This window comes from Sprattus sprattus (assembly GCF_963457725.1).
Source record: "Sprattus sprattus genome assembly, chromosome: 4".
Classification (NCBI taxonomy): Eukaryota; Metazoa; Chordata; class Actinopteri; order Clupeiformes; family Clupeidae; genus Sprattus; species Sprattus sprattus.
The window spans coordinates 7,293,846-7,309,201 of NC_137923.1; the positions used below are offsets into that span (position 1 = coordinate 7,293,846).

General features: G+C 40.4%; 2 protein-coding genes across 2 annotated transcripts in view; one reads left to right on the plus strand and one right to left on the minus strand.

Annotated features, from left to right (window-relative positions):
- The window catches only part of pappa2 (pappalysin 2), a 42,518-nt gene extending 39,452 nt beyond the window's left edge, over positions 1–3,066 (plus strand). The window contains exons 22-23 of the mRNA XM_080836910.1: positions 976–1,074; positions 2,614–3,066. Coding sequence (XP_080693036.1) covers positions 976–1,074; positions 2,614–2,721 — 207 coding nt within the window. The 3' untranslated portion in view covers positions 2,722–3,066. The remainder of the gene's footprint in view (positions 1–975; positions 1,075–2,613) is intronic.
- A 2,016-nt stretch (positions 3,067–5,082) lies between these two features.
- astn1 (astrotactin 1) overlaps positions 5,083–15,356 on the minus strand; it is a gene marked incomplete at both ends in the record, with an annotated part of 181,898 nt that continues 171,624 nt past the window's right edge. Inside the window, 3 exons of the mRNA XM_080838023.1 lie at positions 5,083–5,320; positions 11,318–11,501; positions 11,833–11,933. Of these exons, the coding sequence (XP_080694149.1) occupies positions 5,083–5,320; positions 11,318–11,501; positions 11,833–11,933 (523 nt within the window). The remainder of the gene's footprint in view (positions 5,321–11,317; positions 11,502–11,832; positions 11,934–15,356) is intronic.

The following is a 15,356-nucleotide window of genomic DNA, read 5'->3' on the forward strand; positions in this document are numbered from 1 at the left end:
CACTTCAACTTCAGCCTAACGTTTGTTGGCAATATCTCCCCACTGGCTCAGAAATCTGCATTCCTGTAATCTTTCCGATTTATTGTAACACATTTCTTCAGGCTCTCACGTTTTTTGTTCCGATGATAAGACCTATTGCTTTTCATAAAGCCTCATCCATTGATGTTACAGAAAAGGAAACACCAATGTGAATCTACAGAAGACTCCAACATTTTCTAATAATGCCCATATAAACTTTCCAGTTTGACAGCCTCTCAAAACCCAAAAAAGGGGAGCTGTCTACCAGACTACCTTAAAAAAACGTAAATCATTTCATCCATGAGTCAAACCTAATCGCTATCAAGCGCTGAAAGGCCAAAACAGAACAATGACAAATTATATTTGTTTATGACTTGGCAGTTGGGTTGGGGAAGGGAGAAACATTTTCCTCAGAAATCTTCTAAGCAGCTGCCTTGCACACTGTGATGTGCTTTCAGGTACAACCTGAAGGCTTTGAAATGACTCCATGGCCTGAGGGGAAGCCAAAAGTATCTTTGGCAGACACCCCATGTTTTCTTAGTTTTGGCTCACAAGGCTGAAGGTTAAGTTGAAAAAGTTAAAGGCTGTCATTATGACACTTGGAGGTTTTTCCTGAAACTTAAGGTTGATAAGTGGGCTCCATTTCAGACAGGTGGAATCTTTTTAACGTTACACAAAAAAGTTGAATTGCTAAGATCGTCACGAATGAAGCAGTGACTCCAAAACATACGAATTTCGGATGTTTCCCTGGGTCTTAGCTGAACACAGACTCAGACCTGAAGCTATGGCTCAGCAGTCATTATCAACCATTCTAGTGACTAATCACTATAATGAGAGAAGTGGACTGGATAGATTTTTGGACTTGGATAATCTGATCTGTACTGCACTGCACTGCACTAAGCAGAGGATGGTACTACCATAATATCTTTTTTCTTTTTGTGTATGTTTGTTATGCAGCCTTTTGGTGGTGATGGCTGGTGTGACACCATCAACAACCGGGCATACTGTCAGTACGATGGAGGAGACTGCTGTCCTTCAACACTTTCTACCGGAAAGGTAATCCAACGCCCTCCTCCTCTGTTCCTCACACGACTTAATGTCATTGACTTGGCTTCTCCTTCTTCATTTCACCACACCACACCAGGTGGCATGGCACCGCAATCTCACCAGTGATCTAATGCCTCCTCAGCTGTCTCCTCTACACAGCCCCTCCTCCACCCCCCGCTCCCCACACACACACATCCCGACACTGAAAGCGACTTGTCTCGCCATGGTTTCACACCATGAGTTATAGCAGGGAAGACCACCCCCTAAAAACGAGTGAATTTAGAGGAAAGAGTGGCCGTCATAAATAAAGCTCCAGTTAACATTTCTTTTATGAGGGGAAGGCCAGATGTTAGTGGTCTTGGGCGACAGTAAAACCGGCCGTTAATGAGTGGGCCCTGAGAAAGCGAAATAAGCCATGAGCGACAGCATCCTGCCCCTGTGGGTCCAGGGGAGCGCCAGTACCAGCACACACACGACTCGCTGGAAATACTTGGGCGCCGCTCAAAAGGAAACTATGCATACCATCCACTCAGGGTTGTTACTTTCACTCACTTTGTCCATCATCTCTTTCTCCCCCAGCTGTACTCCACTCAAACGCGGCAGCCCAAAGCCATAGACACGCAGTTTGTTCATATTTGAGAATTCCGGTCGACTCCAAAATCAGGGATACCTGCGGAGGGATTTTATTTGAGTGTCGAGACGGTTTTTGAAAAGCCATGAAGATACCATTTATAGTCTGACCAGAAATAACAAATCTTCAGTTTTGAAAGCTCAGTTCAGAAAAGAATGGAAATCCTTGGTATCATGCTCATACATCATTAAAATGTTGTTCAATAGGAATCCCAGCTTCCTCCCAATTCAAATGCCTTGATCAGTAAGGCAACCAGAGATGCTTAAGAAACTGTCCATGGCAAACAAATGCTGTTTTAATGATAGGGCAGTGCTGGGCGACTACTCTTCTTCTCAACCCCCTTTCGAACAGCTGCTAACCCTCAATGAAACAATTACCTCCCATAAACATTGGGCGAAATCAGTGCTAGCCCCCGAAGTTGCATTTCATGTTTACTTTTCTTGAGACGGTCTGCTTTGTGGGGCATCTGAGTTTATTTTGCAACCTGTGGTGATGGCATGCTTCCTAGACAAGACCCTGGCAACTCTTCCCATTGATTCTTAACACATGTTCGTCTGTTCACCTCTTCTGATGAATTTCCTTCCCCAGATATCCAAGTACTCTCCCAAGTTTTCTCCATGGTGCACCTTTAGACATGATTTCATCGCTTTCTCCTGTGGTGCACCTTCTGACACGATTTCACAGGCACTTCTGCACTCTCAGGCCTTTGAAGTCATTTCACCTTTTGCTCCGTCATGCACCTTTACTGGTTTCTTTTAAGAAAGTTCCAGAATCTTTTATTTAGCAATGCTTGTTGCATTAGCATCTTTGTAAGCTATTCTCAAACTCATCATCTAAAGCCAGCAGGTTTTGATAATACTTGCTGACTACTAAAATGTTTTTCCTGATTTATAAAATGAATAATTATTTATTGACAGGTCATTCAGTTTGGAGTGGACTGTGATCATGATGAATGCACTTGCCGCGATCCTGAAGCAGAAGAGAACAAGAACAAAGGCAAATCCACAGAGCCAGGACAGCTTTGAGTGATGGGGAAAGATTTACAGTATGGACAGCTCCAATGAGACAAACAGAGCTCACAGATGGGGGATACAAATGAACTGGGCCATGTTCTTTTCACAAAATGACATGGAGATGATGTTCTAGCCAAAAGCAGTATATCAAATAGCAGGTGCTTCAGAAGTACATATAAAGCTATACTAATCTATAAAAACCTTCACTAATATATTTTCAACAATCTCTAACATAGATGTAGGTGTAGATGTAAAAGATTATTTTAACATCATATCACACAAAAATGTATGGCCTGTATTCTCGTGGAACAATTCTCTGACATGTGAGTGAAGTGATTATATAAGGTGCATCTGATTTCAAAGAGGTTTTTTTTTTTTTTTTTTTTTTTTTACAAATATTAAGTACATTTATGAGAGTATTAGCTTGTTTTGTGTCCTATCAAAATATTAATAAAATGTATCTGAAGCACAGTTTTATCGTCATGTGGTTTTGTTTTCTGAAAACTAATTCCATACTTATAATTGGTAATACTTTCACACTGAGTAGTTTAAACTACAAGTACATAAGCCCTTCATGACAACTGACATAAGCATATAGAAATATTTACAAAGGCTGATTTCAGCTGGTATTAGAAAGTCTTCCAACTTTGGTGACATGTTGACAAAACACCTTTGCCAAATGTCATATAAACAATCAGGGTTCAGATTGAATAGGATGTTAGGACAACTGATTGCTGTAGCTAAGAGTTTCACAGTATGTCTGGCTGACAAACGGATCAAATAGAACAAATGGACGTGGTTTGTAAATATGCCACATCACTGGCGTTATGTTAATATCTTACAGCACAGTGTGAGCATTATATAGTAGGTGGAGTCTGGCCGTGAGATGACGACAGATTGCTCTTATGTCAATGTCAAGCCTTAAGGGAGTTAGGGGGGGAATAAGCTGTTACTGATGCATAATATTAAGATGCTGAGGGATTCATCCTAAAGTCAACACTAAATCCATCAGCACAATTTAGATTCTGGGGCTAATCTGAACCTTATTTATGCCTCTCTGGCGTAATGTTTTGTTACATGATCAGTCACAGAAGTCACAGGATAATACATCATGAGACAAAAAGAACACAATTTCATATTGTATTCTTTATTATCATTATTATTATTAATACTATTATCATCATCAATTTTTTATATCAAAGGTTGAAGAAAATCTGCACAATATATTAGCTTTTAACATGTCAGTAAAACTGAAAAAAGCAAGCATACTTTAGTATTAGAATCCAGCACCACAGAGACATTGTGGCCTTGCCCACTGAGCCATCACTAGTTAACATAGCGAGAGAAGAATACAAACATTAAGTCCCTACCGTTTGCCTGACGTGGTGTTTTTTTCAATCAGGGTAATAACTCATAACCTGTCATTGAAATTACATTGAAAATGGCAACAAGGCAATGTTTCATAATGGTTGGCTCTATGTCCAACATCGCTTCAGTTCACAGATGTCATTGTTTCCCTCTCACTTAAGCAACAGTGATGTGCCATAGGTAGGCCAAGTGTGAGTATTGGTATTTGTATTCTCCACTACCAATAAGTATGGGAATGATCCTAGGCATTGATATATTGTGATAATCTGATAGTTTTGGCAAATGTGGTCACTCGTATGTTGAATATTATATCACAAAGAAAAAAAGAAAAACATATAACAAGACATTATACTGTACACAACCTTTCAGCGTTGTCTTCCTCAATAAAAAAGACCTGTACATCAGTTTAAATATTATTTTGAAGTTTTTCATTTTGAATACTACATTCAGCATGTTAAGAAATCATTTGTTTTTACAAGTTCTATGGCGGAATCTTTTCCATAAAATCCTTTAAATAGTCTTCCATACCTATATGCACTACATAGAGACACATAATTTGCACACTAACTAGGAGTTTCTCCCCTTCTTTTTTAAAAAGTAAACCTGTCTACCCAAGAAAGCAATCCCAAGATCTACTTTATACGGGATAATATACACAACTACATAAACAGGCAGTCAGAAATGATTAGAATTTTACTTCACATAAACAGTAAATTGAAAAGAAATAAAAAAACAAATCTGACTTAAAAACCTGGAAGTCCAAACCACCCCATTCAGCAGTATGCCCACTGTCAACAAAAAGTTGAATGGGCAGTTTCTTCCTTCAGTAACCCTTCTAAAACTTCTTCTCACCTCAGAGCTACTCAAAAGCAAATATAAACACTAAAAAAATGTATGTAGCATTGAGGGATCCAGGGCACTAAAAGAGTTTTGTCAAGAGAGAAAAAGCATTTGAAACAAAGCCTTTCAAGGACCTGTGATCAATCCCTTGTGTGTCTGTGACATTCATAGTTCCCTTGGCTCACCATAGTCATTGTAAAGAACAGGAAGGAGCTGTTCATCGCAGGCTTTTTGTAAGTCTTGGCCGAGGTCCACCCAGTTGAGGCCAAATGCCTTGGTGTCTGTGTAACGACAGGACAGGTGCTTGAGAGACGCCCTACGGAGGCCGATTTTGGGCTCCTGCAGGAGGGCCCGGCACCAGCCACTCAGCTCCTCCAGCTGGGAGAGGATGAGGCCAGCCTTTCTGCAATGGAAAACACAAAGCTTGAATGAACATCATGACCCCTATGAATCTCTCAGAGCATGTCACTACAGTATCTCTTCCACTGGCGTAACTATAGGGAGTGCAGGGAGTGCAGCTGTACTAGGGCCCATGGCGAAAGGGGGCCCGTCCTCAATCTCAACGCGGAAGTGAGTCATTGAAGAACTGACCGGGCCCCCCGGCATGCTCGGCACAATGGAAATGGTGTATGATCCAGTCCCATCAATTCGCAAACATTTCTCAATTACGGTGACAGTTATTCACAAATATGAGCTATCACTTGCCCAATAACCATTTTAACAATAGTCAGTCTTGACAAAAGCAAATCATTCATTTAGCCTCATTTGCCTTTTGCTGAATGAAACGAGTCTCGTTTTTATTAAGAGATATTGCCATCGAAAAATAGCAAGGGTGTGTGGGTAATTTTGTTGTCAAAGATTCTATAGCCCACCCAAACATGTTGCGATTGTTTCCCATCCTGTGTTGTGCTGCATTGCGTGTTGAGTAAGCGATAAGTAGGCTACCCCATGCCCTTCAAACACAAAAGTGGAAGCATGAACGCAACGAGCAGGATAAAAGGGTGGCAAAACTGCCAAAATTATCTTCATTTGGATTTGTGGCGAAGAGTGTTCAGGAGAATGCTACGTCTCTGACCCCAGCCCAACGGCAATGAGGCCCACCAGGGTAGGCTCATCACATAGCGTTTACTGTCTGGTATACTGTCTGATATACTGTCAACTCCCATAGTTCACGTCCTGCTTTTCAAGCAGCGATCTCTCAGCAGTCATGAGTGCAACAGGTAGCAAAAGCTCAGATTGTGGATAACCACTTGGTTACATCAGCATTTGGTGAGGTGTGCACGGCTCTGCTATTGTTTCTTACCGTAGAATGCCATTCTAAACGTCGTGCATGTTACGTTTTATAATACGCCTAATGCTACTTGAAATGTATTTTTTCGCGTCAATGTCGTTATAAGAATAAGTTACTTTGCGCAAAGATATTGTTGGAGGAAGTTTGTTTTGTAATTGCTTGCAGCAGACGAGGCGCTGTCGAGCGGCTGTTCCCATAAATCCATGTAGGCTAAATGTTCGTAATTCACAATAATGTTTGATAACCCCCTGAAGAAGTGGTATTAATGTTTCCCCATGTGTTGTCTATCAGCTCATTATACACTGCTTCTCCAAAATCAGTTTGATCGATGAAATACTGTGTTCATGGGTGTTTTCATGACAACATATTGTAGCAACCCTTAATGTGTATTTTACATGCGTCTCATTAGACCGCAATATCATCAATTTCACCCGACGTTACGACGGTAAGGGGGGCCCATTGACATGGTGTGCACTCGGGCCCGTCAAGACATTGTTACGCCGCTGATCTCTTCCTTTACAGAACAACAAGAAACAGAACAAAAACAGGAAAAAATCAGAAGACAATATAGTGGTTGCCCAAAGTCTAAGAATGGGTTGTTTCTTTCTCCTTTTCACAATGTGAACATCAGTGTTTGCAAAATCACCTCCCCATGTCGAAAGAGGGAAGGTGTTTTCAGGCACTTGCACTGAATGCTCAATTATTCTGTAATTACCTCGAATGAAAGTAGAAATAGGAGAAGGGCAGAAGAATCACATTCAGTGGCACACGGCTTACTAGCAATGTGACCTTAATTAACGCACGGAGCGGAGCCTATGATTCACATACTAATTTGAAGTGAGTCACTTTCACATTTGTTGACATTTACACGAGCAAGGAGAAACTGACTGGAAATCGTAGTAGATGTATTTATTATTCTGTTGTTGTTTGATGCCGCTGCATAGTTAGACGTTCAGTGGTACATTTGGTCATTTTAAGCCATCCTCTAAAACCCAGCAGGTTAGGAGAGGACTAGCACTTTACTTGGCACATGAACTGGGGTTAGAAAAAAAGAGCACATACAGTGTTTTCATTCATGTGCAATAGGTTGGTTATCACAATGTTATGAGGTTTAAATAAATCATACCTTGCTCTACATTAAAGACACAAGTGTAAGTTTAATTCACCCAGTCTCGAGGAGACATTGAATGGAACAAATGCCTTTGTGGGCTTTGCTTCAAAGAGCAGCAGCAGGGAGATTGATGGAAAGTCACAGTGTGTCAACTATGAAATACAGTAGCGGTCTAAATCATCTTACACGTAGGTATGTGCCGTTCCGACCTTAAATGGTGCACGTCAGACTCTGGACATTGGGTATGACACATAAAACAAAGTCTGTGGCTTGACTGTTTTTACATCATAATGACAACACAGACGAATTCTCAGATTTGCAGAGAATGTGACACAAATATATGAAGGTTTGTCAAGGTATCCAGGAATATAGTTTTTTATGGTCGTAGTTTGGATATTCCATAAGATTTGCGACGCACATGCTCTAGATGAGTTGCCACCCTGGCAAGTTTAACCAAAGCGTGTTGATGGGGGCTGGTGTGGATATTGTAGCTCAAGTATGATTCACAGGGCTGGAAAGATCCCTTCATTCCTTCAACATATCTTCACTCAGACATGTGGCCAAACCAAAGGCTCGGCAATACAAACAGAGAAAACCAAGTCTCTGTGCAGCCACAAGGCAAGAGTTTTGGAACTAGACTCTCACAATATGGTTAAAGGGTTGGAAACCAAACACATATTTAAAATAACGCATTTGCGAAACATGCTGACACAAAAGGATGAAAGTGAAAGTAGAATACAGGCCTTTCAAAGATTTTTCTACTTTTATTTTACACTAGCATGCCAACATGTGTAAGTTTTATTTTTAAAACCCTCATATGCTATACGGATTTGTATCAGACACATCTGTTGATAGGCTTTTGATAAGGAAGGCTGCTTGGAGTCTAATAATGTTCATTGGCAAAAGTAAAAAAAAAAAAAATATATATCGTAATGGGGTTTTAATGATTGACATTCATTCTGAAAAGTAATAAAAAGCTCTCTCCATGCATAGTACAGATTCCGCCATTTATATCTTTCCTCTAAACTTATTTATGTGTCTAATATCTTGCCACATTTCAGTGGTTTTAGGAATTTGGATGTTTATTTGCTTAGAACAAAAACCCTGTGGTTTGTTATGCTTTAATTTTTCACAAAAGTACCTTTTGGTCTCCAAATAGCAACGGTTGTCACCATAAATCCCACGCATGTATGGAAGTGGAAAACGGCCTCTCATTTCCAAGGTACGCTCTCACACCACCTTAACCCCCTCCCACTCTTCTCTTCTGCTGCTGTCTGCATGAGCCAGGAGCAAGCTACTGAACAGATAAATAATACCAGTGTGAGAATTAACTGAGAATAATAAATTATGTTTTTAAGACAAAATTCGGGGAGGAGCCCATAGGGGATGATTGACAGCTGACAGGTGATTTAAACCTGCCTTACCTCTTCCTCACGCGGTCCGGCGTAGCGAAGCACCCCACCTTCTCCCCTCTCTCCTCCATTTCATTAGTAGCTCTAAGAACATTACCCCTTAACCATTGTGGGTGTAAGGGGACAACGTGTGTCATGTGATCTCCACTATAGGCCTTCTAGGACCACGGCCAGCTACCAAGCCAAACATGCTTATTATTAGCATTCTAAATCAAGCATCCTGATGGGCGAACTAGTGAACATGATAATAAGCATGGTAGCTCTCATTATATGGATACATACTGTGAGTTCATATGTTCCTCCGGCTGAACTGGTAGAGCAAGGCGCAAACACCAAGGTCATGTATGTATTGTGTACGTTTCTTTGTAAAAAATAAGCTAAGTTATGTTCTTGTGGCCTACTACGATGTAGTGAAGATGGCGTGAACACAATTTATAAGCCAAATTGTCTCAAAAAATCACATTGCCTTTGATCACATTGAATTTCATCAGGAGAAATCTAGCTGAACTGACACTTCACCATCTTGGTTTCATTCTCCGGATTAGCAAGTGTCTTTGGCATGCCCTCCCCGTTCTGGAGCTGGGCAGGCCGGCAAAAGGCTCTCTGAGGCAGTAATAACAAACAAGCCTCATGCCATTATGGAGAGGTACTCCCAGAGTGATGACAAAAAGCGAGACATGCCGGGGAGAGAAGCCTAGAGGTGGCGAGGGAGATTTGGTGAGCTCTGTGTTTGGCTAAGTCTTCACGCAATGTTGCATGTAAAAGCCAAATGAGTGCACTCCCATGGCAGCCAAGACTGGCCTACGAGTGAGATGCGATACGTGCAAAAGCAGGGAGTGAAACGCTTCCCATCCACTTTAAAGGTACAATGATTGCCTCACCACTTACAATCCACATTTTGTTTACACTGACGGGACTGGTTTATATTTAGTCCGGGGCCGAGGGGGGTCACTATTATCTTATATTTTGACTAGCTAATGAAAATTGCATTTAAATGGAGCTCATTGTTTGTGATGGGGGGAACCCCAGTGAATTGGAAGTCTTCAAAACAAGCAGACAAGTCCCTTTAAAATGCAGCTGTGTTGAAGGTTTTTCGTACTTGTATATCTGGAAACAAACTGTCATTGTTTACATTGAAACTGTATTGTCATGGAAAGGAAAGGGGCTATTTCAGAGATGAAAAAGGGGTTATGTTAAGTGTTTGAGGAGGTTGTTTTGCAGTCCGTCAGATCCTAGAAGACTGTTCAAATGAGTTGGCTTTGACAGAAGGTTTGCCATTGCTTACTTTCTATCACTGTTACAAACACATCTTTGTTGAGTTATTTGGATATTTCAGAAGAAGCTCATGAATATAATAAATGAATAAAAAAATACTAATTCCAATTAGCTAAAGAAAATATAAAATGAATGACGACACATCCTAAGTAAATAGGAATAGGAAACTAATTCCGTAGAGGGTAGGATTACTATTGGGCATAGGGTTTAATGCTGGATTTACAATAGGGCATAATGCGAATAAGGTTGATGGAAATGATATAGTTTATTCACATTCATTTGCATTTGTTGCAATTTTATCAGGCATTTCCGCTAAAGTTGACCTGCCAAACCTTATGTTTTGATCCCTCAACTGTTCACAACTCCTCCCTAAATTAGGAGTACATTTTTTATTTGCATATCACAGCTGATGGAAACGCACACACCCTTGCAGAATTTTCATGAATGCGCTTAAAATATGTGAATGAGTGAGTTGGATGGAGACCCAGCAAATGACTCTTACATGTATAAATGCATTATGTCACTACTGTATAATGGCCTATTGACTACCACATCACTGTAAACATTCATTTTCTAAATTGCCTCCTTCTGTGGACTAAAAGATTTTATTTACCATTGGTATCATTCAAGGTGTGTACTCCTCCTACAAGATTGAGTTTTAATGTAAGTACGTTTAAATGGAACACGTCAGAGGCCAACCAAAAGTATAAACCTCTCCAAGATGGAGCCAATTACGCCAAACATTTTCAATGTGAGTTAAGGTTACAGTTCTTTATGTCCAAAGGTCCTTAATCAGGTTCACCTGTTTTAAGTGAGCATCTGTGTTGGAAGTGTGCGAATTTTATACTGAACATGCGGTAATGTTTACAAAATGATTAACTCTGCTTTTACAGTACCGGCCTTATTTAGATGGCTCTTTTTGGGGGGTATCTCAGGTCGCTCTTGTTATTGTCAGTTACCACTGAGGTCAATTTATACACTTTCTAATCAGTTTAACTGCATTTTGGTTTGAACTCAACCATAATTTAGCATAATGAAATACTCTTTGTTTGCCAAGATCATTAAAATGTACAGAGAATGAAGCATTAAGAACGGACACACTGAGGCGCACATACACACATCACTCCCAGTGTCCTAAGTACAGTGGCAGATGCAAGAAGTAAGAAATGAAGCAAAACAATATCTGTACATATCACCACATGAAGAATATGTAAATGACCTGGTATATTTCATAAATCTTCACACATTATATTCAGATATATGATCCTTGCACAGTTGTACAGATTGTTCAGTGGCAAAACAGATCCTTACCTTGGTCCTAGCTCATCCTCACATCGCCAGGTGAACTCTCCAAAGCTCTCATAGCGCTGGTTATAGTGGTACAACACTCTATGTAAGGCGGGGGAGCCCAGGTCCATGAGAGTGTTATAGGCTGTCTGCTGTTCCTTTCCACTAGTATAACCATTAAAAAGGTTATAGATCTTGTCTGCAATTTCTGTAAGAACAGGGAAATAACAGTAGCATTATGGGAAGTGTGGTGCTCAAAGCATCATGTTCTGGCTTCTCAAATGCCTGAACGGTAGTACCAATACACAGTATATGAATCCATAAGAGTCCACAAAGCAGCTAGGGACAGATCTGTAAAAATGCATTTCCTGGCGTAGTATTGTGGTTAGTCCAAAGACATGCGAGAGGTGTCCTTTCTGAATGAACTTGCTACATTTTTAGAATTGCTAAAAGATGCACTTTTGGGGGATGCACCTAAAGCTGCTATCGAGTTTGATGACACACTGGTTACTTGATACTTGAACCGTGACTGAACTGACCTTGTGCTTTGACATCATCCACTGCTGGACAGGGAGTCTTGATGGTGACCTCGCTGGGGTTAGATCGCCTGCCCGTGTTATCCACTGCCCACAGGCGGAACCTGAAGCAGAACAGCCCAGGATTAGAATCATTTGTGGGCCTTGCCCTTTACAAGGACAGGGTTATAAATGATTTTACACAGTGAAAATATAGGTCTACATAGTCTATATGAAACACCCTCAATACAGATGGTGTTATTCTCCTTCGCCAGACAGACACTAAAACATAGAACAACTCAATATGATTAGATGCTTTTAATCATAGATGTAGCTTTTTTCATGTTCCTAACTGGCCTGTAGCCACACTCAGGTGATTTTGAATTTGAACAATTAATACATAAATACAAAAGGTTCTATGACATGTTCGGAAGGATGTCAGGATCCCTGGGTAGTATGGATTTGAGATGACTTCAGACTGGCAAGAGATGATGGTGAGAAGGTCCTGTGGTAACAGTTGTGCCATATGAATAATCTAGCCCATGTTTCTTTATCTGCTGAAAAGCTCTCTGCTGCTGGTCTGATCAAATGGCATGATCAAAGCTGAAGAGGCACAAACGGTAACAGAGTTGAATTATATCTCCATCTAGTGGATAGAAACATGCAAAAAGACCACTAGCAATGTCATCAGATACATCTAAGGGACTTATACACTAGCTGTGGGCAGCGGTGTAGTCCAGGGTATACGCAGGTATACAGAGTATACCCACTTATTTTTCAGTCAGCATTGCGTATTCCCACTTCTCAAAACAGGGCGTTTATCTTGTGCTCTATGGGCAGCTATACCCACTTCTCCAGGGACCACTACACCACTGGATGTGGGTCTGTAGAATACACTTGCATTAACTGGTGTTTGATCATCTTCTGATGGTCAAGGCCTCCTACTTTATATGTTTCAGCAACAAAATAGAATGGGAAAGCAATGTGAAATATTAAAATATCAAAATGTGCTGGAAACAATGTGAGTGATCATCACTGCTAAAAAAAAATATTTGTATTATTAAAAGTATTCTAAAAGCGAACAGAAATTGTGGAAGGAGGCTCTTATGTGACAGGCAGTCAAGAATCAAACCAACAAAAAAAGCCCATTTGGAACGGCCCGTTCTCTCCTGGTAGAAATATGATAAATAAGCTGACAACAGGAACACTGAGCAGACAAAATGATGTAAAGACAAAGTGCATATGTTTTTGGTTGTGGTGCCTCTATACATCAAACACATTTGAGGAGACACTGGACTCAACTGTTCATTTTTTCCTCCCATTTCTTTAACATAATCTTTTCAGCGTGGCTTCCCTCTTTCTGAGGCATGTGTGAGGTAAGTGTCTGCATGTGTGGGGAGCTGAAAGCCACTCAGTGGGAATAAGATCTGTGCATGTGTGTGTGTGTGTGTGTGTGTGTGTGTGTGTGTGTGTGTGTTTGTCTCCCTCTCGCTTTCTCTATCCCTCCCTCTCTGTGTCTGCACTTATGTCCTGACATGCACACAATGCACACAACTAAACCAAAGCCCTCAATATTTTTGCAACGAATAGCTGAATACTCCACATTACAGAAGTACAGGTATTTGAACACCTGTACTAAACATCTATGACCACTTCTATGTTTCCTAAGGGTGTATATGCATAACTCATGCTTGAAACTGGTTGAAAGCAAGTAGACTATACACACTTAAAGTAGTCAACAGTTTAGAAATCTAACAATTTAAGAGGTATTATGTATTTTTTACCCTCTAAAATGAGCAAGCTAACCAGTAAAATGTTTGCAAAACACTAAGAACAGAAAAGTTGGCACTAATAAAAGCTACTTGATTTGCTAACTGATGTATTTTGGTGGTGTAGTTGCTGCTGAGAGTAAAAAAAGCAGGTGTTTGCAAGGTTTGGGATCATGAAAGTAGCGTGTGTGTGTGTGTGTGTGTGTGTGTGTGTGTGTGTGTGTGTGTGTGTGTGTGTGTGTGTGTGTGTGTGCCAAGCAATGGGAGAAATATGAGCAACATCAGGAAGGGCCACTGACCCATTTCATTATATACTTGCCTCTCCAAACAGTGTCACCGATTCCATACACTCCATACATGAAATACTGACTACCCTTCTTCTGTGCTCCCTCTTAACTGAGCCCTGCTGAGCAGTGTCAGAGAGGAAACTGCCTTCACAGTGTAAAACGTATCTTCATGCAAGGTTAACTACAGGCTAATCATGCCTTTTGAAATTGATTGAATGACCATCAATAAAACATATATGTATATACATACAGTACACACACACACACACACACACACACACACACACACACACACACATACAGTATATAGCTATATTTGTGTGATAAAATACTTTGAAGAGAACAGGTTCAGGATGAAACATAAATGTGTGATTTTATAGCACTGCTAAATCTCTCATGATCCGTTTGAGATATATTCTGTGTAGATGACAGGATCTCAAGGGAAGATGGCTGTGGAAACAGCTTGGCTCTGAAAATACAGATGGGTGTGTGGTCAATGATTCACACGTTTTTATGTTTTTAAGGCCCCTGGAAAGGTATATCCCTTATATAATACAATATACCTTGTGTCACTGTGAATTTATTGTTCCTTGTACTTTCTAGTATTGAAACGCCTGAGGTTGAGGCCTTCTAGGAAACCCATAACGACTTTAAAATAAAAAAAATGAATGCCTCTGAATAATATTTTTTTTTAAAAATGTGTTGACTGACTGATTATTCTATCATTATGACATCTCATTGATATTTTAATTTAAAGGACTACAAATAGCGGAAACATGCAGATTAGATGGCTGCCAGTCAGGACTGTCTCTCTGAAAGCTACTCACTCACATATACAGCACAAGCAACATAAATCTAAAATATCTAGATAAATGATTTCTAGTTGGAACCAGCATAAATGAGAGGGTACCGTTATTTACTCTACACAGGTACATCTAGACTATTTCTAACACTAAGTAGCGTGTCATACGTGGGCATATGAATATATAAGACACATGAACACATGACCCAGTTCTCATTGTAGTACTTCTCCACTACAAAAAAGTATATGGTTGGAAGAGAGCAACTTTGTTTTGAACTGGTTGGTTGTGTCTGGGCTACCTTATAACTGAGCTAATTACTCTGTGCTGTGCAGCAGTGCCTACACACTGCAATCACACTCAAAAGCAATGGGTTAGATGACAGGTGAGGAGATGATGAGGAGAAAATGGCTCCTTTTTAAAGACGGTAGACGGCCCAGAGGGCGCCTTCATTTCCAGTCAAATAATATTCTCAGGGCGGAAATTAGATACACTGATGCTGAGTATGCAGAAAGTGATCTTGAGGGAAAAGATTATATGCCAAGCGCATTCTCCCACAGACAATAGATCCATCAGTTACTGATACTGAAACAGAGAGGCTATTGAAGCAGATGTTAGCAAAACCATCAAAATGTCTACCTAGCCAGACAGTAGCACCCTGCTTATCTAAGGTAGTTAAATTTGATGGCAAA